The sequence below is a fragment of the Gymnodraco acuticeps genome, unplaced genomic scaffold (assembly GCF_902827175.1).
Source record: "Gymnodraco acuticeps unplaced genomic scaffold, fGymAcu1.1, whole genome shotgun sequence".
NCBI classification, from domain to species: Eukaryota; Metazoa; Chordata; class Actinopteri; order Perciformes; family Bathydraconidae; genus Gymnodraco; species Gymnodraco acuticeps.
Genome location: NW_022992344.1, coordinates 2,673,598 through 2,701,152, shown reverse-complemented (window position 1 = coordinate 2,701,152; position 27,555 = coordinate 2,673,598). Strand labels below are relative to the sequence as shown.

At 38.9% G+C, this 27,555-nt stretch overlaps 1 protein-coding gene across 1 annotated transcript in view; it reads right to left on the bottom strand.

Annotated features, from left to right (window-relative positions):
* Positions 1-27,139, bottom strand: part of ube2f (ubiquitin-conjugating enzyme E2F (putative)) — a 98,521-nt gene extending 71,382 nt beyond the window's left edge. Inside the window, exons 1-5 of the mRNA XM_034208767.1 lie at positions 26,927-27,139; positions 23,557-23,730; positions 21,870-21,899; positions 17,009-17,074; positions 3,903-3,970 (exon numbers count right to left, since the gene is read on the bottom strand). Coding sequence (XP_034064658.1) covers positions 3,903-3,970; positions 17,009-17,074; positions 21,870-21,899; positions 23,557-23,671 — 279 coding nt within the window. The 5' untranslated portion in view covers positions 23,672-23,730; positions 26,927-27,139. The remainder of the gene's footprint in view (positions 1-3,902; positions 3,971-17,008; positions 17,075-21,869; positions 21,900-23,556; positions 23,731-26,926) is intronic.
* Positions 27,140-27,555: the final 416 nt, after the last annotated feature.

Below are 27,555 nucleotides of genomic sequence, written 5' to 3'. Positions count from 1 at the left end.
CTCTCTGCCTTTAACGGCTCGTTGTAGCTCCAATAGCTCCAGCCCCCACTCTCCCTGTGAGCACAGTGTGCTCTGATTGGTTGGGACGTTGTGAATCGAGCTGAGCTCCGTGGAGGTGTGGTTTCCTTGTTTAGCGATACACAGCGAAACACAGCCAAACTCACCCTGAGCACACACAAAGTTACAGCCGAAGTAAAAACAATAAGTGTGGCTTGATATTGAGTAAGAAAAAGGTTGATAAACGCTGTGAGAATGGGTCTGCAGAGAGAATTTCGCCGCGATCCCAACTGTCTGTTATCAGCCTGCAGCCAGGGAGGAGAGATCAGCAGAGCTGCATGCACTGAGTGTGTGTGTGAGGAAGTCCGTGGATTGGTCAATTTGGACCAATCAGCGGGGGCTTAACGTAACGGCTCCGCGGACGTAACGTAACGGCTCCACGGATTGGTCCATTTGGTTCCGGGTAACGCATGACATCATGAGTTACCCGGAAGAATCAATGGACAGTGACGTATCTCCAACGAGGCGTTTTGGGGAGATATTTTCTGTGTTAGAGTTTTATTCGCTACAGGGTATACTTTGAGGGTTTTGACTCTGCAGACCGTTTACATGCATAAAAACCTTCATAACACACAAGGGGACGGGTAATAACCGGAAAAGCATGACATGGGACCTTTAAGATGATCTGTGGAGATGCATCAATCTGTTACACTTTAATAGGAAAACAGGCTAATTTCACGAAAACCAAGCAATTGAAAATTACAAAAAATGATATTAAAAAGGTAAACAATAAGGCTCCTCTATGTCAATAAATGCAAGAGATGCAGCATTTTCTCAGCTGTCAGCCCAACGATGATTTAATAATAATAATTTCAATTTATATAGCGCCTTTCACGAAACCCAAGGACGCTTTACAATGGGAAGTAACAAAACAAAAAATAATAATAATCATACAGATACATAGGCTGATTTGGACTTTATTACCCCAAAAACCCAAGCCACAGTTTTGCTATCATTGCAGTTTAGTCGTGTTTATATCCTACATTGGATTTGTAAGCATAATGCTTCACCGAACACTCACAGGAGGGGGATTGGCTGTCTGCAAATAAAGACGGCTCATTTTAATTCTCCCCAAATATATTGAGGCTGAACCTGAACTTTGAATTATCTGCTCCCATCATAATCTTGGCGATCTTGTTAAAATTGTGAATGCAGAATTAAAAATACTATGTAACTGGTTTGCAGTTAATACATTATCCCTTGATGTGGCCAAAACAAATTACATGTTATTCAATACAAAGTCTGAGAGTAGAAATGACTGCATTATACGGATTTGCAATACAGAGATAGAAAAAGTTGGTGCATGTACATGTTTAGGACTGCTTGTTGAAGAAAAACTCAATTGGAAGCACTATATAAATTATGTACAGACTAAACTGTCAAAAACAATAGGTATTTTGTATCATACTAAGAACATTCTTGAAGAAAATATACTCTTTATAACAGTCTATTTCTCCCTTACCTTTAATACTGCTCCGAAATATGGGGAAACACGTACTCAACAAATCTACAAAAAATAATAACATCCCAAAAAAAAGTCTGTGGTGTTGGTAAATATGAACACACAACTCCCATATTTAAAAAAACTCAATCTATTAAAATGTGTTGAGATAGTACAGCTTAAAACAGTACTGATTATGCACAACATTTTCCATAACAAAATGCCTAATAACATTCAAAAGCAGTTCCAAACCACAGCGTGAACATATGAATGTAAAAAAGGTCACTTGAAAATAAGTGTTCACAATGTTTATATGCAATGATGCATATATTATTATTATTATTCATTTGCCAAGTGCATGTACCTATGTATATATTTATACATAGTATTTTAATTTCCAAAAAAAGATAGTTGAAACTGCTATTGAAATATGCAGAAAATGACCCTATATCTAGTTTTCGTATATATATATATATATGCATTTATTTTTTTCCTGCCCTAAGTTTTATTTAATTTTTTCTCTTGTTTTCTTAATTTTTTTGTACTCCTTCATTTCTATACTTTTTTGACGCAATAATGCCGCTGTATTAGGATGATGCACGGGAGGGCTACTTTCCACAAGCTATGCTTCAGCCCTCCCGCTTCTACTATTGTGGGGGATTGTTCATCTTTGTGTGTATGAATTAAACTTTTTTTGTTTTTCGGATGAATACAAAAAAAATACTTTCAGCTTGGGGGCCCCCTAGTGGCCCTATGCCCCTGCATAGTCCGCATATAGGAAGAAACGGCCCTGCCTAGAATTCACACAAGGTTTCTATATTAACTCAGTTTCAAAGTTTGATGATATAAAGCCATCTTACCTGTTATCAAAATGTCTGTACATTTAGAATAACATGAACATGTGGACTATTTTCAAATCAGAAAATATATGTATGCATTCTTTGGACTGCTGAGATTTCTCTAACTATGTTTTAACAGTGAAAGGTGCCCATGTGAAATGAGTATAATTATTAATCATGTAATCTGAAAATGTTCAATTCCTTTAACTACAGGGAAGCTCTGTCAGGGATAATGAAAAGTACATAGGATGTTAATAATAGTGACAGACCTCGGGAAAAGGCAAGGGAAAAAAGGTTGTTTTGATTTTTCTCAACATGCAAATGCATTTTATTGCGATCTTGTGGTTTCCTTTGGTTGAAATACACCCTCAACCTGTAATTGAATGAAACCGTGCTGCAGTACAAACTAGGTCATAATGTATTTGCACTAAATCCTAATAACAAACAGACTGCAACATCTCTTATACTGTGCACATATTTCAATAAAGTCAATTCACTTTGGCACCCTTTTCCAAATCTCAAATAAATCCAGATAGTATTTACAGCCCATATTAATTGTTCAGTTGATCCATTCTAAATTAAGATTATCTCCGAGTCATTATTAGTCATTGCTATTATTGTATTCCATCAGTTCTGGGCACTTCCCGCGCTGTGTAACGGCTAAACTCAAAAAACGTATGTTAACTTGATGGATAGAAACCCAATTACATGACAGACCTAACTTAAAGCCTGTAAGTCTGAAGGAAAATCAATGACACACTGTTTAGAAAAGTCAAGGAATGGATATTTGTAATGTGAGCTAAGACTTCAAACCAGGCAGATGACTGATTTGTTGTGCTTGTTGGGCCATTTAAACCCTCACACAGCTTTAAAAGTGACTTTATTACAGGTCATATACTGATAAAGAGTGCTTCTGAAACCATCTGAGTCATATTCTCTTACCCAAAGTCAGTCAGTTGTGTAATTCTCTACTTGAAGCCACTGGGGCCAACATTATGAATCGATTAACCTTTCATGAATGAACGTTTATTATTTATCAGTCCGTGGCAGGTGTCATAAAACTGCCACAGATGGATGAACAGAGAGAAACTGTGTGTGATAAAGGGCTCAGACAAAAGACTGAGATACAAGGCACACATACATGTTCAGGGTTACATACGGACACAAACAAAAGATACCCCCACACACACAGGCACACACTGGCACGGTGAGATAAAGGCACGAATGAATAGAAGAACAGAAAAAAACACGCAAGTCATGAAGGTCAGGTGGAAAATATGATGCGGTTATTTGAAGTCCTTCCACTAAGAGATAAGAAAATGCCACTACTTTGATATCATTTATGAATTATATTGAAAGGAAATGTGATATTAATGCCATTTGCTTACATTTCACATTACATTTAGATTTTTAGGGCACCACTACTGCGCTGGAGAATGTTTCATGCAAAGCAAATCTGGACGTTTCTATTCAAACACAGGAGGCTGCTGCCAAATGCATATATGCATAAAATACAGCACAGACTATTACTTTCCAAAATGATGAGAGATAATTGGAACGCTTACCACCATGTTATAGGCTTCTGGGACATCTATTTCAAACTGAAACCTTCCACTTTGGTAGTAGCCCTCATCTGGAAGGAAATGGAGTAAAAAAACAGAAGAGAAGGGTTTTCAATAATGAACACACAACAATAGAGTTTGTGTTTAATGACAATCATTCATGTACAAATGCTAATGGAAAGAGGGCTTTAACCATTGACATAAGTCAGGTTTCCAACAAATTGTAAAGCACATTTGTATAGAATAAAAAAAAGATGAAGCGTGTGACGGCCGTCGTTGATATGAAGGAAGTTGCATCTGAACTCAAACATGAAAGAAGACAGCGGAGATAGTCCAGCAAATGGAGAAGTAAATCTTAACCTGGGAAGTTATCTCAGGGGAGTAAAGACCTGATGTCTGACCTTTCAATGGAAACATTCTGAAGGTCAAACATAATCATGGCTTAATCCTCCATTTCAATCTCGCAATGGCGGACTTCATTACACGAACACACACACTTTCACACCTAGGCTAGTACACCACATTCATTGGGAACAGACCAATCCTGTTCTTTAAGATATGTGTCTGCAGTTTAGTCATCATTAGAAAGGTAGATTGTAGAGGGGAATGTTAATGGGCTGCTGCTCAACCAAGTGAGCTAGGCAGCAGCCCATTAACCAATCATGTTTGAGCGGGTTTTGGTTACGTGCAGATCAAAATGTAATCTCAGACCAAGCAACATTGGCTCTGTCCGACAACAATTGGGTAACGATTGGCTAAAGATAAACCATTAACTGAGTGTGAAATGGCATCTTGTGAAAAACTCTGGTCATGGACTTTGCCTTTTAACTCAGTTCTTCTTTTGCTAATCCGCAAATAAAAAAAGTACAGGCCCATCGCAAATAGAGTCTTGGCTACATCGGAACCCCCACAATATTTGAATGGTATTCAACCGGTCAAATTGTCCTCAGGCCAATATCTGACAAGTTTCAAGATTGTGCTATGAAGAGAAAACACATATGCAAGAAGAAAAACAAGTACGATATTTTTACCCACATTAAAGATACGATTTTTCTTAGTCAATTGTGGCAATTTATTCGATAGGTTACTACTAGGTTTGCAAGCTGTCTCTCTCTATCAGCCACTCTCCTCATCTCTCCCTACCTGTAGCCTTTCAAGCCAATTAAAGGTTCATAGAGGACATGGGATGTGAGGGGACTTTAATTAGTTGGATAGCTGTGATCTTATTGTGTCACGCTGTCAGAAAAGGACAGGAATAACATAGCACTTACCAATTAACACAGGATCAGTTTTGGACAAAATAAATAAGTGGACTAATCAGACCTCACACAGGTGGACTGATACTCGTGACATCCTGAGAGAGATAGACAGAAAGGGAAAGTCCTTGAAAATAAGCTGTGTAATGACATAACCTGTTTATGTACTCTATTAACTGAGCAGCCAGTATCCAATTTTGCACCTTTTGTCTAAAAGTACCTTGCTGAACTTTTGTAAATGGACTATAAAATATACTTCGGTTACATACTGTAGTTATACAAAAACACAAACATATTAAAAACACCTTAAAACATAATGCAATACAAATGTACAAAAGAAAATGGTTATTTATTGCTCTGACACGGTAACAATAGCACTTAAAAGTTGTGTTTGAGTTGAAACATTTTTATTTACACCCATTTAGCATTGGCATGCTGTTCTATTCTCATTCTCGACTATCGTCTGTGTTCTCAAACACTGAGCAATTTGAGATAAGGCCTGCTTTGTAAAAGAGCTGTCCTACCGCCCTCCCAGATACCATTCACTGCAACAAAGACAGAGGTACAATTGAATTAGACCGCACAAACAGTCCTCCCTGTATTATTAATGTGCAGAGATAGAGGGAGTGAAACACTGTGAAAAAGACATACCGCAGTTAGGCAGTACGAAGGTTCACAAAAGAAACCGCTACAGATCCAAACCAAGGGCTGGATGGATATAAAAAAAGAGAATAACAAAAAGTAACAAACTGAAAGGGCGAAAGAAAGACAGCAGACAGAAAGCATCTACTGACTAAAAGTGTCAGTCAGAGGTCAGAAATAATGAATGAGTGTCTTCAGTTTACTGGAACAATGAGTCTTTTCCAGCACAGCCCTGCATACCTGTGACAGTTGACAAGCTAGCTAGCAGAGTTTGTTCAATAACCAAATCTTTACCAACCAGAAATGCACCAATGTGAAATTTCTCAGCCGATAACAAAACAATGCCAAGATTCGCAATATAGCTGAGCCAGATACAAATGCTTATGTTTTTCGGAAAACAAGTACAACTGTTTTTCAGCCTTTCATCACATTAACTCTGAATAAGCCCAATTGGCCGTTACATTGGTGTTTCCCTGTTACATATTGCTAAATTAACAGTAACCAAACCAAAACGTTCATCCCACAACAGTATAGCAGTACTTAGTGGAACAAAAATCACAAGGATATCAAATATTATAATGTTATCCACACTCAACTTGTACTAATACACACTGATATTGCCATATGCACTCAACTCAACTTTAAGTACAGAAGTACGCAAAACAACACAATTCCAAACAGAAAGATGCTAGTTAGTTGCTTAATGGAAGCGAACCCAAATATTTGTCCAAGAATGCAAGGCACAAAATTCCCATTAGTTTTGGCTATTTGTTGGCATTTGCTAAAGGTACGGCTACGGGATGAATAGTGCTCACTGTACTCACTGTAAATGAGGAACAACTCAAATACCTAAGAGGCAGTTTCAAGAACATCACCCGAATATGCATCACGACATAATTTGGGTGATCTGCTTGGTTTTTACACAATAAACAAATCCTACCGTTCAATTGAAAGACCCACAATATGAAGCAGTCTGAGAGGACCTTTAAAATGTAAATGTAGCCTTTGTCTGGATAAACAATTTTGCCTTCTTAAGTGCATCCAAGTAAAAAAATCTGAGCAAGAAATCAGCCATCATACCAAGATGTATTAGCATAACTGTGATGTCCCCTGTAGGAATACAAGGAAGTACAGTGATGGTAGAAGGCTTGATTGGAGATGACAGGTAATTATGGTTTGTGACAGATTTCTTAAAGACGAATCCATTATTAAAAGCAAAACCGAATGGGACGGCTTATCTGGAAAAACAGCAACAAACAAGGAAGCTTCTGTATTTTGTGGTACTGACAATATAAGGCCATTACAATCAGAGAGTTGTCCTACATAAGGAGCTATATTACCTTTTTACCTTTTGTTATTTTTATACTTTGCATGGCCAGCATACTCACCGGACATGTCACCCATTGAGCATGTTTGGGATGCTCTGGATCGGCGTATACGACAGCGTGTTCCAGTTCCTGCCAATATCCAGCAACTTGGCACAGCCATTGAAGAGGAGTGGACCAACATTCCACAGGCCACAATCAACAACCTGATCAACTCTATGCGAAGGAGATGTGTTGCACTGCGTGAGGCAAATGGTGGTCACACCAGATACTGACTGTTTTTCAGACCCCCCCAATAAAGCAAAACTGCACGTTTCAGAGTGGCCTTTTATTGTGGCCAGCCTAAGGCACACCTGTGCAATAATCATGCTGTCTAATCAGCATCTTGATATGCCACACCTGTGAGGTGGGATGGATTATCTCGGCAAAGGAGAAGTGCTCACTATCACAGATCTTTTCAGATTTGTGAACAATATTTGAGAGAAATGGTTATTTTGTGTATATAGAAAATGTTTTAGATCTTTGAGTTCATCTCATGAAAAATGGGAGCAAAAACAAAAGTGTTGCATTTATATTTTTGTTCAGTGTATATTTCCCAGGACGTTGAGGGCATCCCAATACAGGAAACTCTGCAATACAAATAATACTGAAATGCAGCATGGCTATAAAACACGCTTTACCCATACAGCTGTACTGTAACTGTCACATGAGCACGTACATGCACACACCTGTGCAGAGATGAACTTTTGATGACCGCCTGTGTAACCTCATTAGCTGTCCTCCAACAGAAAAACAACCCCACCAGCACCACCAACCTCCAACAATGGCATAATCACTGAAACCCCAATGTGTAGGGGGTAATTATCTTACTATTATTTTCTTCCTTTTTTTGGCCAAGCGTCCATTTGGCAAGCCAAAATGTAAATGCTTTTGATTCTGCTCCAAAATAGGGAATCCACAAATAGACCAAGGCAAAGTGTGTCCAAGGCGGAGTCTGTTTTAGAAAGACACGAGACAAACTAAAGCATAATTCATCTCAAGTTTGAAGGTTTACAAAGCCATATAACTATAATAAGCGTATGAATACCCAAGCCCAGACATGACACACATCGTCACTCTGTGGAAAAGCTGTTAACACAAGTTTGAACTTCACAACTTGCAAGAAGAACCAAAGGTGTTACAGATATTTTTCAAATAACTGTAAGATAAGATTGCTACCTAAGATCCTTACACAAAGTATTGACTGAGTCTTTCTTTATGTGCTTTTTTTTGTTGCCAAAATGAGGTCATTGTGTGTATAAAAGAAGGACTAAACTAGGGCTATGCATTTTGCCATAAATGTAACACTCCTTCCTTTCTTATAATATGGCCATTTATAATGATTATTTTTGTTTGTAACCGCTTGCAGGTTTCTGTAGCAATGGGGACAACAACACAACTAAAACTCAAAGACAATATAATTTGCATGTCTATAGTCTTCATAATTGTTTTTCTAATATTCGAAACAATGATGTGAGAACGTGTTCACCCCAAAGTGTTGCTGCTGTCCCCATTCCTCAGAGACACAGGGGTCCGGAGCAGAGGGGTCACGACACAGAGCGTTTGCATGGGAAAAGGAAACTAATCTAAATGGAGTAACTAAAGAGACATTCCAGATGATCTGAGCTTGAAGAATATTGTTCCGTGTTTGTTTTTTATGTAGCAAACAAATGTTAGATTGATGTTAGTTAAACAACTTTTTGGTTAAATATTTAGACATAACACAGTGTAAAACAATACAATCAAACAATATTCTGCTCTCAGCCATCAGTCTCACTTCAATTAGAAATTGGCAAATAAAAATGCGTTCTAATTAGCATCTTCGGTCTTTGAGAGAACATTGATGTGATATTTTTGGATACCTAATTTCCTCCTGAAGAAGTTGTCAAGTGATATATGGTAACTGATTAGTGTTTTTAGAAATGTGTTCTAGTTTTTTCTCTACCAGCTGGAAGAAAAATCGAGAATAATTTAGTTGACTCTATTTCCCTCTTGAAAGGTCACATAAAGGCTTCTGTTGCAGCATATTAGTTAAAGGGGACCTATTGTGCAAAATTCACTTTTTAATGTCTTTTATAAATACATATGTGTCCCCAGTGTGTAAGGAGACTCACACAGTTTCAGAAAATACAACCCTCTCTCTTTTCCTCCACATCTCTAAAAAGCAAACAACAAAAAAACGGGGGTGCAAACGAGCAGATCCAGGATTTGGCTCCTATGACGTCATTGGTGAAATGTGGCACACTTGACACGTCCCAACCTATCGTCTCCGTATACAGTCGTCTAGCTGAATCCCCTCTCGCAGCTGTGTGTCTGTGTATTCAGTAGGATGTCTGCAGGAGGCACTTAGAGTAAAGCTGTTATATATAATGGCACTGTTCTAGCGGTAAACACTTAAGAAAGAACATGTCAAGCTATGTGCTGTATCAGAAACAATGCGTGTCGTGTTTTGGGAGTAATATGGTCTGTGTTTACATTAGCAAGCATGCTAACACTCAGAGCTATCGCTGTACTGGAGAGAATATGTGTAACGTAATGTCCTTGCGGTAAACCCTGCGAGAGAGAAACATTTGAGCTCCATACTGTTTCAGAAATAATGCTTGAAGTGGTTTGGAGCATAATATGACATTTAATCACGGCAGCGTTTAGCTGAGTTTCTCCCGGTAAAAAACTCTCTTAGCAGGGGAAAGCTGCGTGACGCTACAAAGGGACGTGGCTAGCAGCAGCTGTTCCATTTAAAGCTACGGTCACAGAATCAGCCTTTTTGGAACAGGGTTGGAATAGAGGGGTATGAGCAGTAGAAGGCATGGCTACAATGGGTGATCTGTTTTGTATTTTAAGCAAAAAACTTCACAGACATGTTTTGTATAGGTATGGCCCTACAATATATTTTTCAAATATAGCATAATAGGTCCCCTTTAATATTATTATATAGTGGTGCAGTGATGACATATTGTGTAAGCCTTAAGTTAACATCACAATGTCAATGACTATCGCATTTTGGAAGATTTAAATAGCTGTTATAACAGTACTATTTGTATTTAATTTTCTTTTGCTAAATATTCTTCTTTTTGTGTCTTTGTACACACATCATATACCAAAGCAAATTCCTTGTATGTTTACACCTTAAACCGATTCTGATTGTTGTGCATGTAAATGGCCTGCAAAGGCTAAAATCCCAAAGTTCCCCCAAGAGGGAGTTTCTCTCCCTCACACCCAAAAAACAGTCAAGACGTTGACTCTAAGACGAGTGAACTGGGAAAGCCATCTCCTTTCCAGGTATAAGGACTCATTCCTGCAATGCACTTTTGATATGCACATACAGTAGGTCGTTTGGATCTAACACTGTAATTTGATCCTTTAGCTTTAGCTCAAGGGTAGCGTAGTGCCAGGCTGTAGTATAAAAAAACTGTGCTAAAACAGTATTGCTTGGCTTTCAGTCAAGGGGAAACAGACAGAGCAGACAAAAGGAAAAGAACAAAAGAGAGAGATGAAACAAAGGGAGAACAGAAACACATAAACAGAGAAGAACAAGTGAAAGGAAGTGAAAAGAGGGAGACAGAGGCTCTGAATAATTGAGCGTGTCATTCTCTGAGAACTCAATATCCTTATCAACTCCTCTTTAAGAACATGACACCGAACCCGCGTCTCTAATTGCTGATCTTTGCTTTTCTCTGCAGATTTTGCTTACAAAGACCTTTGTGAAATCTAAGCTGGAGAAACAGTCTTGACTCGGGTGGCAGGAAGATGGATGAATCACAGATATACACACTAACTGGCACTTAACTCACACACTCACAAACATGGCCTAGAATAGCTTTAGAATAACTTTCAATTAATTTACCGCTTACCAAAGCATCAAAATGTCAAAACAACTTAGTTGGCAAAAAAATTATGCAGGCCAGGGACTTTAGTAACTCTCTTGAAACAATAGGACACCCATTCAAAATGCAGCTTTAAATGCCATATCAAGAACTTTGCCATAATAAATTCAATTCAAATTGTAGAACATTTTTATGAAAACAATATAATGCGTGAACTTTCTTAGAGCTCAACAAAACACTTGTTCTAAGTAACGGATAATGTGGGAAGAGGGGGTCATTAATGAAAATAAAACACCGGGACGATCATGGAGCCCGACGGCCAACCAACAGCTGGAGATGCGGCAACAGTGGATTTTATTTTCATGAACCAGTCTTTAAACCAGAACGCATACGGTGTTCCCTTAAGTGTTTACTTCCTTTTGATCCTTTTGATTTCTCTGACGTTGCTCTGTCTGTTGACCTCTTTCCTTCTCTTGCGTTGTTTTTTTTTTCTTTACTGGGGACAGTTTAGCTATCATCAATCCAAAGCTTCAAGCTCTCCACAAGTATAAAAGTGAATATTCAAAAAGTATTCCATATTGTTTCTGATGAATGAAAACTAATGTGTGTTATCCACAGCAGGCATTACATTGACCGAACTTCTTTCTGCGGATTGATATGACTGCAGTAATATAGTCCCATGATCCAAAGCCACGGTGTGTTAGCGAGTATTAACAACCACTGAAATGTCTGAATTGACCAATCAGAATTGAGTACTTAACTAAGTAACTATATAAAAAGACAAGAAAAGACAAAATATAATAAAAGGGATTTGCTCTTTTAAAATGAGCTCAAACTTAAAACACATGTAAGTTAAAATAGTATAAACACCATAAATACGGTAGCTCAAGCTTCTTAAATGGCTGTATTATTTAAGGATTGTTTCAGTCACGTATGCCAGTAAATATTGACTTTCCGCTCTACGGTTTCATTAAACTAATTTGGAGAAAACAAAGGCCAACAGCAAAATGAGGCGAACATTGTTTCATTCTTCAAATATTTGTTATCATATCTAAACCTAATAATGATTTCAATCTTTAACATTTACAATTCTACACATTTATCCTCAATGAATTTCTATCTGGTCTAAGCGGTGTTAATAGATTTTATAATAGCAGGAAGTAAGTGGTAAAACAGCCTCCAGAGACTCGGCTAGTCCCACACCAGTCTTCTCGGTTTGTACAGTATTCGACAGATGGCCCATTTAGCTGGGAACACTGCTGAGCAAAGCTTATTGGACGTGGGGAATAATGATGGTGCTGCAGTAACGTCGAAAAATACCCAGAGAAGACTGGAGTGCCTTTTCAAGGGAATACTTTAAGACACAAATTGGCTTACTGAGATCTGCAGTCCCCCCCACTCTATCATAAATGACATACTCCCAAACAATGTGTACACACAAACCCTGCATACAATGAGAAAGCAGTGGTTGTGGCTGCATGTCCTCCCTGGAGGCTGAGGCTAAGAAAAATAAAAAGACAATATTTTGCTGAGCACTCAGTATTCAGAGAACTGTGCCGCATTAAAATGAGAATTTATTTTCCACTTCTCACATTTGTTGTAAAAGTTTATCCTCGAGTTTGTCGTCAGAATCAAGAAAATAATATTTGAATATATATATTGTGGAACCTCCTGCTGCAGGTCTCCCTTGAAATAGAGATCATTGATCTCAATGGGATTTTACCTGGATAAATAAAGGTTTGAATTGAATTGAATATATGTAATAATAATTGTTTTGCTAAATGTTTTGAATTAAATTAAAGATCAAATAAATGAATACAGAATAAAATAAAGATATTTATATAAACATAAGACATCATGTGCCTGCAGTGGTTAGTGCTTGTCATAGCTATAAATATGTTTTTATTATATTTATTTTAAATTCTCATATTTTAGGCAAAATAATAAAGATTACAAAAAAAAGATATAAATATACATTTATACATATATATTAAATATTCATACAAACATCAAAATAAAATACTAAATATTTATATAAACACAAAACGTAATGTGCCTGTGGTTCTTAATTTGTCATATCTATAAATATTTTAGGGCATATCTTGCCTCAAAACGATGCAGAGAAACTAGTCCATGCATTTGTTACGTCAAGGCTGGATTATTGTAACTCCTTATTATCAGGGTGTACCAAGAAGTCAGTCAAGTCGCTTCAGCTGATTCAAAATGCTGCAGCTCGTGTACTAACCAGAGTTAGGAAAAGGGACCACATTACTCCTGTTCTGGCTGCCTTACACTGGCTCCCTATAGAACACAGGTAGAATTTAAAATTCTTCTTCTCGCCTACAAAGCCCTTAATGGGCAGGCGCCATCTTACCTTAAAGAACTCATTATACCCTACTGTCCTACTAGGGCATTGCGTTCCAAGAATGCAGGGTTGTTGGTTGTTCCTAGAGTCTCTAAAAGTACAATGGGAGCCAGAGCCTTTTCTTATCAAGCTCCACATTTGTGGAATCAGCTTCCAGTTTGTGTTCGGGCGGCAGACACCCTATCCGTTTTTAAGAGTGCGCTTAAGACCTTCCTTTTTGATAAAGCTTATAGTTAGGGCTGATTAGATTCAGTCCCTAGTTTTGCTGATATAGGCTTAGTTTGTCGGGGGACATCTTACTTCTTCCTTCTCTCTGTCTATACCTGTGTACTCTCATGTTCCGATTAACCCAGCTTCCCCAAATTTCTTTCTTTTTGGTGTCTATATACGCCGGGATCCGGAGTCATGGATGATCCTGCGGTCCTGTGTCCTGCATCGCGAGCCCTGGATCTTGAATCGTGGCTGTGGTCCTGGATCATAGGTCCTGGATGGATATCCTCGTGGATTCATCTTCCTATTATACACACATGCGTTTCCAAACATTTGGACTACCTATGTTTCAAATGTATTATCTTTTCAATTTACACACAGCATCTATTGCACGTCTGTCCGTCCTGGGAGAGGGATCCCTCCTCTGTTGCTCTCCCTGAGGTTTCTCCCATTTTTCCCTTTAAACTGTGGGTTTTCTCCGGAAGTTTTTCCTTGTACGATGTGAGGGTCTAAGGACAGAGGGTGTCGTATTGTCATACTGATATTCTGTACAAACTGTGAAGTCCACTGAGACAAATGTAACATTTGTGATATTGGGCTATATAAATAAAAATTGATTGATATTTTACTTTTTATAAACACTTCACATACTGTAAGTACTGAAGTGTTTTCTTCATACTCTTTACTTCAGAACTGCTGCCCCCCACTAAACCCTTATATCACCCTCTAGTCTCTTTTAGCTAAAAGACCCAAGTTCTAATGCCTTTGTTCATCGCCTGTGATTCACACACATCAGAGAAAGTAAAAAGAGTGGTGACAGTTGAGTTTTAAAATCCTCACACACCACAGAGCCTCTCTTCTCTTAGTACTTTTTTAACGCATTTAAGATATGCAACACTAAGCTGTCTGTGGCTCTTTCCTGCTGTAATGCTGCAAATGTCCGCTCTGTGGGACTAATAAAGGTATTCTGATTCTGATTCTGCTTCTGCTGACAGCGCTGTCGGCTGAAGAGTCAATCCCAGCGGACGGCAGTGGAGGAGGTCATTCCAGCGTCTGGTTCAATGGCAGTTTAGCAGCCTTCATTGACAGTCTGCATCTGAGCTGAGAGCAGCCGAGCTGACAACAGACACGAGTCAGGCTGTCTTACGGCCCGTCCACACTACAGCTTAAAAAAAAGCTTGGAGCTGAGCGTGTCTGAAGCTCGACCAACAACCAATCACATGAATCTCCCGCCCCTGACACACAAGCAGCAGTTTGATTGGCTAGAGCTTGGACTGGCATATTATTTGATTGGCTGACGCTTCCACCGAAAGCTTCAGAAGCTTCAAAAGTTGAACATTGCTCAACTTTTGCAGCCTGAAACGCCAGGAAAGCTCCGCTCTGCTTCCCACAATGCAGTTCGGCGAAAAGTGACGTCACCCCATTCAAAGTGAATGGGCAGACGCGTTGGAAACCGTTTTTGAAACTGTCGAAGCTGTAGTGTGGACGGGCCGTTACTCTACGCCAGTGGTTCCCAAACGGTGTGCCGCGGCACACTGGTGTGCCGTGAGGCAAGTCCGGGTGTGCCGTGGGATTTTGTGACAACCATACGTTATTATTGCAATATACAACTACACAAAAATAATTATTTTTTAATTTACTATATCAGTACTTTGTAGGTTTATATGTACGTAATCTGTGCGACTTGCGCGTCCACATCTCCACGTGCAGTGCTGCATAAACATGGCTGAGTCAGCGATAACTCTCGAGGGGTGGAGGTATGCCCATTATTTTGAGTTCGTCCGAAGAATAGACAGGAATGTGACGGTGAGGTGCAAACTGTGTCCAGGCCAGAAGCTGTTATCCACTGCTGGAAACACCACGTCAAACACCTGCAAAGAACACATGCTAAGGTGAAGCTACCGCACAGCTATTTGTTGTTTGTTTATATCACATAGTCTGTTCTTCTTCTCTGTCTTCCGGTTGTTGCCTGTTTTGAATGACAAATACACACTACCGCCGCCTGCTGGTAAGGAAAGTTATATCCACTCACGCATGCGCAGTTCGTACGTGCTCGGCGAGTAAAGTAACGAGTAAAGTAACGAGTTACTTTATGTAGATAGTAACGAAGTAGTGTAATATATAACTTTTTTTAAAGTAATACATTTATAATTTATAATTTGTAGTTCAGGACCATGGACAATGCAGCTTCTTTGACAATTTTTTTTGACAATTCAATTGACAGTTCTCTGTGCTGAATTTCCTTTGCCTCATTTTTAATGTTGTGACCTGTCTGGTTTAAATGAGTGTGTTGCTGCTTTGATGAAGCCTAATTTGATAAAGTTTCAAATTAATTTCTAAAATATTTCATAATATAGTTGTCTTTGTCACATTTTATTTGGCATTAGTAAATAATTATGCACATTTACAGATATTTTACATGATATGAGTGATAACACGTGTTATAAGGGATATTTTGCACAATAGGTGTGCCTTGAGATTTGTACTTGTCCTTTGGTGTGCCTTGGGCACAAAAAGTTTGGGAACCACTGCTCTACGCTCCCGCCCGGCGTTATGCTGCCCTCCGGTAGATTTGTGGTTAGGTCATTTTTAGAATTAGTTTGTAAATGTTTAGCCTCTGTACAATGACATAACTAAGAAAAAGTGCAGGAATTTGGTGGAAAAAAGCACTCAGTCGTCTCCAATGATGAATCAACTTTTCAGAATGCCGCCCTTTATGTCATACTAGTCAATTAAATACAGTGTAATGTAATAATACTATACCCCTCTATATATTGTAATATACATTTTATATATTGTACCATTACCATTGCACAGTTTAACTTTTACTTCTTATGTTTATAAAAAAAGTTTTTAGCAGTTTCATTTGAACTTTTTGGACATCTTACTCTAACTTCTTATTATATATGAAATGTTTTATTTTATTGCTTTTTTTTAAGAAATTCGTATTTTAACTTCTTACGTTTATATTATTCCGTTTTTTGTTATACTTTTATTTCATTTAGAAATGGAACAACTGTTACAAAAATCGAATTCCCCCAGGATAAATAAAGTATTGTGATTCTAATCGAATCCAAATGACGTGATATTAGTATAAAAAACTGAAAAGCTATTTTTACGACATTAAACAAATATTACATTTTTTATAGTGTTTGACCAGTACATTTAAGTGTCAACATCCTGGTTCAAGTTCCATGCTGGGTTTCCCTACAACATATATATATATATAAGTGTGGTGTATCATAACCATTGAATGTGATGTTTGATTCTATTTGGGTTTTTGTATGTGTTTAAAAACCACAAAACTAGTAAGCAGCCACAAACACTGCTGCAATAAGTGCACACAATACTAACACTGCAGGGGTGGAAACGAAACTGACATTCACTATTTTTCTCATTAGGGAGCAGTTATGTGTGTAAAGGGACTGACGGATGATGTTTCTCTTACCAGGTGACACTGCCAGCTGAAAATGATGCAGCTTGTCCTCATCTGGGAAACTGGCTTTGCATGTACCTGAACAAAAACAAATGACAGGAGTTTAGTTAGTCTGGTCAAGGGTCAGTAGCTCCATGAAGATCAACCATTACTTTTCTCTGTGTCAAATAATGACACCAACATCAATAATTTATTGTATTTTTATTAAAGTCCATCTCGAGCCACTGTGTTCATTCTGTCATCACAGCTAGCAGGATTTATGCCTGGGGTCTCCATGTGGCACCACATCCCCCCCTGCTGTTCAAACACATGTACCGCACCCTAGACAAATGACATCGTGTGCTAGAATTATTTTTTTACTAAATCAACATTACATCAGCTCTTTTCACTGAATCCACAGTTTAAAATGATACATAAGGCTACCACATATAGTGAGACTTCTATAACGTGTGTGGTATAAATGTAAAGGAACAACGTAGATCAAATCAACTTTGTCCTTTTCAATTAAATAACAGACCATAGAATACCTTAACTGACCAATCGGAATAGAGTTTGCAACAAGACTATTGAGTAGATGTATGCATGTTCCATGCCCCAAGTTTGTGTTTATTTGTTTGATTACAATTAATCAGTCGCTTTTCTTCTGCAGGTTGATGGCATTAAAAGGGTTTTAAAGCTTGAAAACATATATATTTGCCAATGCTTTTCAGATGATTTAACACCTGTGCCTCTTTTAGCATCAACTGTATTTACAATACAAAGCGTGTCATTGCGTTTTGTAAAGCACTTTGAATTGCCTGTGTGTGCTATAAAAATGAACTAACCTTAAATTAATCATTACAATACTTCCGTTGGTTTTTAAAGCTCTTAATGGTTTTGGTCCTAGCTATTTATCAAATGAGCTTTTAACCTATGAACCATCTAGAACTGTCAGGTCTATTAATACTTTCATTATACCGTAAGTTTAAGTTGTACCGCACTTCATGTTACTTGTGTACTGAAGAGGATTAGGGCCCCATGTGATGGTTTTGGAGATCTGACCACATTTAAATGAAAAAAAATCTGAATTCCGACTATAATCTCAGAATTGTGACATTTTTTGAAATGTTTTTCTAAGTCAGAATCATGGAAAATAAATCATTTTTAAAAAATCACTTTTGGTTAGATCTCAATTTTATTTGACATCTGGCCCTAATCCTCTTCCATACCTTTGTGTATGAAAAGTGCTGTATAAGTAAAGTTTGATTTCATTTGCTTTGATAAACGAAAACCATACAGAAAAAAAAAAGCACTGTAGTAACTAGGTGCAAACATTAGCTTTGATCCAATATTATCACATGTCTTTTCTACAAAAAATAATTTTTCCAGCTGAGCAAGTCTTCTTCTTACTTTCTCATCAACACTGTGGGATCCGTAACAGTAACGTGTTTACTTCCCTGGATTTCATGGTCCTCAGCTGAGAGAGGAAACTCATCAGACCACTAACAACAGCCAACATGCTGAGTTCAGCCAAAGCAATGATAATTAATTCAGCCCTCATGCATAATAATAACCAGACAACTGAGCAACGAAGATCCGATAAACTTTAATATACATTCTAATTAAAAATCAGAACTAAATAGCAGTTTGGGGGTCACAGTCTGTTTGATCAAATACATCCTGAGGCCAGAAGTATAACAAGCGTGAAGCCTCAATACAGAAAACATCTATGTGGAAGAGCCGGGTGATCTGGAAAATCAGAGTTGTTTGATGAAATTACTCTTTACAATTAGTTATACTGTAAAGTAGTGCAGGCATGACTGTTAAAACCCAGAACAGAGTTAGTATTTTTACCACTTCCATGTCTCTTGTCTTAAGACATTTTCACATTTTGTTTTATGACAAAATACGTGAGTAAATACCCCAATTGTGAATGTCCGAAAACTACTAAACATCATGACGTCGGACATTAAATGCTTTTTTCTTTAGGTTATTGCAGTTACGCTTCAAATATTGTGATTAGTATCTAAATGTCCCCCCAAAAGATCCCATTAGGCTCTTTCACACCGGGTCTTTCACCCGGTCTTTCACACAGTACTTTTCCCACTTTAGTTCCGATATAGTTCCGAAATCCGGAACTAAAATGAGTTCATGAGAACCTTTTTACCCCCTTTTCTTTCGTGGGAGAAAAAGGTTCCTATTTCTGATTGGCTGGGCGGATTGCAATCCACGCCCCGTAAAACTCCCAAAACGTTTTGTGAAGCCGCCATTTTATTATCCTTGCATTAGCATTAGCATTAGCCCAGCGCACAAACGAAGAGAGACTAACTTATGGCAACACAAAAGAAAACATGGGAGCGTGGAGATGAGGAGGTGTCGGCGTTCTGGTGATTTACTCGGAAGGCTTCAGTAGAAGCTGCTGAGAGTCCCAGCAGCTTCTACTGAAGCCAGTCCGCAACTCCGGGGACTTCCGGCCGGGGACTTCGGGTGGCAGTATACGCCGTGAAGTTGTTTGCGGCCTGCCAGTAAACCCAAAGCAGAAGAAGAAGAAGAAGAAGAAGAAGAAGAAGAAGAAGTGATGTCACTTCATTTGCCTAATCCTCCCCCAGGGACTTATTCCGGTGTGAACGCGATCTGTACTTAGTTCATGAGAACTAAAGAGTTCTCATGAACTAAGTTTTGATGAACCTTTGTGGGAAAAGTACTGCGGTGTGAAAGCGCCTATTGTTTATTGTCAAGGTTGCGATGCTAACTTCACTAACATCAGCCTACAAAAATACGTCATCACTGCACCATTGTATATCCTATAGGGGTGTAACGGTTCACAGAAGTCACGGTTCGGTTCGTACCTCGGTTTGGAGGTCACGGTTCGGTACTGTTCGGTACAACAAGAAAAAGCAAAAAAAAGTCCCAAATGCATAATTCCAGGTTTGTTGTTATTTATGATTGAACAGTAGTGCAAGTTTCAGTTTAAAAATAAAGAATTCTTTTTTGAATAATGAACTGTATTAAACAGTTAAAAACAAACCATACACAGTACACTCAGATGGCCATATTATCTATAATGGCTGATGTCAAACAAAAAGGTTTCATCAAGCTGTCAAGCTAAAAAGAATGTCTTGAAAATATGACATCATAAATAATAAGAAAGTGTTTCAAGAGCGCTAAGTCGTTGAAAAACATATGCCAAAAGCTTCCGTTATTTATTTTGGTCTCACGGCTTTCATTTCTATTGGTTTATAAAAACAGCAGGGATCAGCTGTTGAACTGCTGTTGTCTTTTGCCGGGCTCCGGTGATTGGCAAATCTGGGTGATGCCTTCTGATATGATTTAGCATGTTTGGCGTGTGTTACCATTAGCATACCGCACCACTGTAGAACAACGGCGACACACCGTCCTCGTCCGATCCACCACTCGTACACTCCATCGTTATTGTAGTCCACAGGGAACCCGAAATGTTCCCACACAGCTGATTTAAAAGAAGCAGGTGGGTTCTAGCTCCTGTGTTATCTGAAATCGCCATACTAACTTTTCTTCTTCTTGTATTTTGTTCGTTTTGTTGTTGTGTTTCTTCTTGTTCTTCATTTGTTGTTTAAGGGCGGCTGGCAAACAGCTTTTAGGCGCAATACCGCCCCCTGGATTATATATAGTGTAGTGGATACTGCCCTGAATGACAGACTTTTTTCCCACTCATAAAAAAAAGGCGTATTCGTCGTGTGACTGCGTGTGCCGAACCGTGACGTCCGAACCGTGACGGTACGGGACGAATACGGATACCGTTACACCCCTAATATCCTATGTATTTTTTTTGATCAGTCAATAATTCAGACTGAATAGCCTTAAATAAAAAATGTGGACGTGGACAGATAAATGCAAAACAATATAAGGCCTATTTTAGAAAATAAGTTTCCCACCTTTTTTTGTCGAGGTCAAATCAGTGCTGATAGTAAATGTAGCAGTGGCGAACCGTCAGGGCCTTCAAGGTATTCAGAGAATACCCTGGAACACTCAGATAAAACAAACAAAAAATTGATTTAATTATATAAATAAAATGTATATAAAATGAATAAATGAGAATCGTGATCTGTGTTGTTGATCTGTAATATTACAGTGTTACGTTGATTTGTTTGTCCTTCTCGGACCATGCACTACGCATTTCAGTGGTTTTGTGTTAGAAAAGAAAGCAACCAATCAGATCTTGTTCTGGGTCTCTTGGTAGAATATCCTTCAACCAAGGTATTCTACATCCTTGATCGAATGCCCTGGCCGTTGCACTGAATGAGAGCGTACGTTTGGACTGACAGTTTGATCAACCAATCATATATTGATTTGTAGCCAATGGGCGTATTCTTTCAGAGTTTCCCTCGGTTCCAGGGTATTCTAGAAGGCCCGCTAGTTAACTGGCTCGAGACAGAGGATTCTAGATGAATGCGACGAAGCAATTCATGCCGTTTTATTGTTTTTAACGTTGAAGTGCAACAGGTGAAGATGAAGTTGTTGCGGAATTGTTGTGAGTACCCTTTTCAAGACGACAATTCAGTGAAAAGACGGACATTATAATGCCGCGGAGGGGCGGCGGCGGCGGGGTGTGTGTGTGTCTACAAAAGGTCCAGTTGTGATAGACACGGTTCGCCACTGAAATGTAGTGTATTGAAGTGATACATTCCAAAGTTTGTGCTATTTTGATAGAAAAAGCAGAAAGAATGTGTCTGACTCAACAAACTGTAAGAAAAATCAGTGTGCATGTAACGGGTAACGCACTTGACCAGGGGCTGCAGATGGTAATTAGCTATTAGCTCAAATCTGGCAAGTATAATATGTTCTCTTTTGTATTTTTATTCTTTGTTCTTGGTCGATAAAAAACATAATAATTCAATAACAATAGCATACTTACTAGGGAGATGGGCTTCAAGTTCTGAAACTTCTGTAGAGAGATAAAGAAAGAATCATAATTAAGGAGCGACAAACGGATACAGTATCAGTTGCTTTTTCAAAACAGATTGAGATAATAGAACAAGTGTGTTTCCTGGAAGAGCAGGAAAGACAAGTAAAACAAAAAATGCACCAGAGGTCAGGTTTTTTTTCACAAGACGTATTATGGTGTTATACTCAAACAGAAATGACTAAAAGCCAGGCAACCTTAGCTTGACTTGTATGAAGTGCTGGTCCCAAGCCAGCTCATTAAGCAGTTTCCTGTCCAAGAACTGTATTGACCTTTAACCAAAACCTTACCTCAGTACCTAAGGAAAAATAAGGCCCCGGCCACACGAGGACGAAAACGGTCGTTTACGTTACTGTTTAGTGTCATATAGACCGTTCGGCCACACAAGGACGACTGAATACGGCACTAAACGACTGCGGAAACGATAACGGGTCCCAAGGTGGATAGAACAGCATACGCAACGCTCTGGGGGGTCAAACGGCTCCGTGTGTACGCCCTATACGATCATTTTCTGATAATGATGACGCAATAGCCCCGCCTCTCCCCACCTCTGCTGCTCACCCCCGCGTCAAAGTAAACTGCACACTGAATTCAGATTATTTATTTTTCTCTCGATATGGACATAAACGCGAGTGAAGTCTAATCTGACAGGACGGAGACACCTCTCAAACTACCTAAACTAGTTATAAATATGTTTATTTTTACTGTCGGCCGGGTCACTCATTACTGGATCAGCTGCTGCATGAAACAGACACTGACGCTGTCCAAAGAGAGGGAGGAAAAAGAGAGGCTCCGTGTATTTTATTATTATATTATATAGATTCGTTATTCATTTGTTTTAAAGCTCAATAAATAACAAAGAAGACCTTTGACCGGCACTTTTATAATTTTGACGGAAGATTTAAACTTTAATACACGTTGATTGGCGAAAAACTCTGCCCGGTTCCCTCGGCCCCCACCGCGGAGAATAAACAGAAGTGCAACCATGACAACCATGCTTCTTCGCTGCTTTTGTGGAGGAAGTTACAGCGCCACGTACAGGCTCGGCATATGTACTGCAGCTTCTCCAGCGGTTGGAGCTAAACGGAGCTGTCTCGTGTGGACAGACACTATCCGGTGAATATTGCGTGTGGACGGAAGCTTTATGGCAATTGCGTTTGCGTTAATCCTATGCGTTTAGCCGATTGCGTCCTCGTGTGGCCGGGGCCTAAGTCGCTCCAATGGAGTATCTGTTTAAGTAAATGTATAGACTAAAACAAATACAGGTGATAATCCAGAAGAGAGTAAACATGAGGCAAGACAAAACAATAGAGCTAAAAACTGAAAAGGACAAGGACAGTCCTTTAAAATGTAAAAGGACAGAGAGAGGAGGCAGATGTGTTGGAGCTGCTTCCCAAGGCAACTAGAAATACCTATAAATAAAACAGACGGAGCAAGAGGCCATGGACAGAGTGAAAATAAATGAAAAGGGAGAAATAGAAATGTAGAAAAATGAACTGAACATTCATGGAGGAAGAGGAGCGTGAAAATGTATATTCCTGTATTGAAAACAACCCAAAAAAACGTTATTGACCAGGAGTAAATCCCCAAATATGGGTCTGTTTTGTTTTCATTATTCGAGCTGACAAAATACCGGTACCTTTGGTAAGGAGGCGGTCCCTGATGGAGACCCTGTGGGTGGAGTCGGAGGCCCCGGAGGCACGGCCCGTCTTCCCTCCATCGTCTCTCTTTAGCTTACTGGCCAACGTAAGCATGGCTGCGCTGCTGTGGTCTGCCTCGGTCTGCCCACCGCTGCACTGTGCTGCTAAAAAGCCTGACAATCAGAAGGAACATAGAGAATACATCAGTCAATGGAGAACAAAGGGGGGGAAACACAAAGAGTTTCAAAAATCATTTCAATATCTCTTCTGGCTTACTCTCTTACTACAAAGACGTGCACACAAGGTAAACTGTGAAATCTATTCTATTCATTTCATTTTGTCGTCTATCTAGAGTAGACCATAGATGTATAAAGACAACTGGATACAGCGTTAGAGGCATGGCCCGTTCATTCCAGCGAAAGATTCGCAGTGGCAAATTAATGTAAAATGGCCTGACTCTCTTCTCTCCCAAGAAAAAAAGGGATCTTCCATGGACCTTCCAGCGATCTTCTGCATGTATTGGGCCCATTCAGCGTAAGCACTTGGGTTTTCCCTAGGCCCGGCTCCAATCCACTCAGTCACAGTCGGTCTCGGCTCAGTCCAATTATTGGAAAATAACTGGATTCAGCTGTAGCACATTTCACAACTTTAGAACCTAATAATTGAAATGAGGGCTTTTCAAGAGTTCGTACTGTGAAGATGATTTATCTCAAGATAATGATATGCTGATATACAGACGTCCCTTTCACATTGTTATTCAAGGGGAAGGAGTCTTTTTTGACCCTATGATATCACAGAAGTTGCAGTACCACTGTTTTGTTATTAAGAAAATGTACTTCAAAGCCCTGCTTTCTGCCTTGGGGCTTGGTCTTGATTCGACAGCTTGACAACTTCAGCCCCCATGACACTGCACAGATTAAGCAGATATAGATACTTCAAAGCTGGATGGATGAAAACAACAATAGAGCAAGGAAAGGGTCTTTCAGGTACATCGTATGTTGTATACTATAAGGCCAAAGCATAGCTGTTAACTTATAGATCTTAAAATCACATCATGTTGTAATTCTACATTAAGTTTCAGCGTTTCAATCATGCATATATTCAGACTAACCTGGTCTCATATATAGGCAAAGGGGTAATAGGGACAGAAATAGCAAGTGTTTAACGAGCAAGCCACAGGGAAATAATGAGGTCTCATTATACTCCTTCCTTTACTTCCTATAGCAATAAACTAACAGCTATGACAACATTTAATTACGGTGGTATAATTGAGAGCTTGACATCGATTAGAGGAGTCAATTGCAATTAGGACTCCCCGTTAAGAAAAGACGTGTGGTGCCAAAAGAGTTATGGACTTGTTATATGAGACTACATGCAGCTAGAAACTGAGGCGATCAATACCACACAGCAATAACCATTTTCTCTATTCTCTACGACAAATAAAATGGATGCAATATATGTTTAAAGAGTTATATTTAGACCATCTGCCGGAAAAGAGATAAAATATCATATCGTAAAAATGTAATTTATCTGGCAGAAGGCAACCTACAGTGACAAGCATCAGAACTGATAGAATTAACAGCCATTTGGCCACACTGCATGATATTCAGCAGATAACGGTAACAGCAGAGTAATGGAGGACAAGAGTGTTTCAACATCATGAATCTTCCAACTTCCCTATTAGACACTAAGCAGGAAGCCATCATATACTGTATGTTTGACATTTTAAACTGAAAGATGAAAATATTCACACCTTGCAAATGTCTTACTGTTAAACAATGTTTTTGAAAGCTTGACATGTGCTGAAAGTTGCTGTAAAACTATGTCAGGTTAAGCCTGGGAAAGATAATGTATCAAAATATGGTATATATTATTTTTGAATTAATTAATAACAGAATCATTTAAAGGTCCCCTATTATACTCTTTTTCAACAATATATTATAGCTATCAGATAAATACAAAACATGTCTGTGAAGTGTTTGGTTTGACGTCATGTACTCATTGCAGCATCCCATAATCCCCTCTGTTTCAGCCTTGTTTAAAAAGTGCTGATTCAGTATCTGTAGCTTTAATTGCAAATTAACTGCCACACCCCTATGAGGAGTGTTGTGTTTAAAAGAACACGATGGTTCTCTAGGAGGAGACTCAGGTGATAAGATGGGCGTTACCTTGGTTGGTTATTGGCTACTGGTTGCACAACCCAAAAAAACATTGTGACATCAATTTTCAGACAGGTTTTTATATAAATGGATCAGGACACAAAGACAAATAGAAACAAACAGGATACAGTACAGTATGTAAACATATACAATCACCAATAAATGACCATTTAAAACGCTACTTTCAGGGAATTTCAAGCTTTCAAAGAAGTCTGCAACCTCTTTGCCTGGTGCTGCGACATCATTTCTTCCAAAGAAATGTACTGTATGACACACTGCTTGTATCAGTCACTCAATGCACATCTGCGTTATTATCCTGTTTCCTTAATTGTTCTGCCCAATATTACACTTAACATTGCAGGTGGTAGTCCAGCAGAAGGTATTTTAACCTTTCTAGGGGAGCAGATCACTAACATCTCTGATGACTGTGTGACCAGTGAGCACCGGGGGAGCTCATTTGGGGAGCAGAAGCAGCAAAGGGTGAAGGCATCAGGTATCAGAGAGCCATCAAATGTGTGTCACTGAGTCTGACTCACAGCCCAGCAGCCTGAGCTGTCAGTCACTGACACAAAGTACCTGGATGTTAGTCAAGTAGCTGCAGGGGTAGGGGCAGAGCCATGAAGCAGAAGCAAGAAATAGGCTTATACAACTAGCAAATACAGTAATGAAAGATCTGCTGTGTAATCAGACCCTGGCTCTACCACACAAGTGTACACACATTGGAATAGTATGTTAAGCTTATTTACATAACCAATATAAAGGATACATTGGTAGAGTGATGTTAAGTGCAGTTGCTCTGTAAATAAATACACCCTGTAACTCACGGTGGACAAAATTAGTACAGCTAACTCGATACTGAAACACGTAAAAGTGCGTATTCCTCGCGACAACACCTTTTGCGGAGCTAAAATTAATATGAATGCTAATGTAAACACTTGTATAGGTAAAGTTATAGCTTCGTCACTTTACTTTTTAACTCGTTAACCCACTGCAATAACAAACCGCTAACACTACAGCTAATAACAGCTAGCTAAAACACTATGTCCAAGCTTTAAAACAGTCTCAGCTAAGGCTTATTTTCCGCACGTGTGCTTGAGTGCACGAGGATATGTCACTTCGTTTTGATTCAGTGAAGTCGCACGCGAGTTATTGATGAAGTATGTGTGCTAGTCGGTGTTAGCTTGTGTGTTTTCTGAGCGCTGTGTTTTACCTTCTGTCTCAGAGCTAGCGCCCCTTGCTACACCATAATAATCCGCACTCCTCGGTTCAAGGCGCTGTCTGCGACTCCAGCCGGAGGTTATAGGAGGCACGTCGGACTGTAAATAACTTTAAAAAGTGATTATTTGGGACTCGGAGTGGATTTAAACTGATTGGGAAATCAGCTGTCAGAACTTCGCTCCGGTGTCATGGGCAACGGAAGCGCAGTGAATGCCGTTTGTTATTGTTGTCCGGGTAGACATGGCGGCTGATAATCAGTTCCGCATAGCAGATAGTTCTGTTCTAGCATTTTCAGCTATCGTGAAAATACAAAGTTAAATTAATAAAACATTGCAAAAATAATATGCTATAATTAAAATGCCTGCATTGAAATTGTAACTTCAGTAAACGTTTACATGACGTAATTTTTTTTTAAAATATTTATTTTAAATTATACAATGTATTATTTATGGACTTTACTGTTTTGCAACAAAAAAAAAAAATATATATATATATATATGTCAAGAAATATGCTTTTGAATAATTTTAAAATATGCTTTTGAATAATGTTGGTGATTATTTGTGGGAAATATTGAATAACAGTGTAGTGCTTCACAAAATCACACATTAATGTCTCCTGCT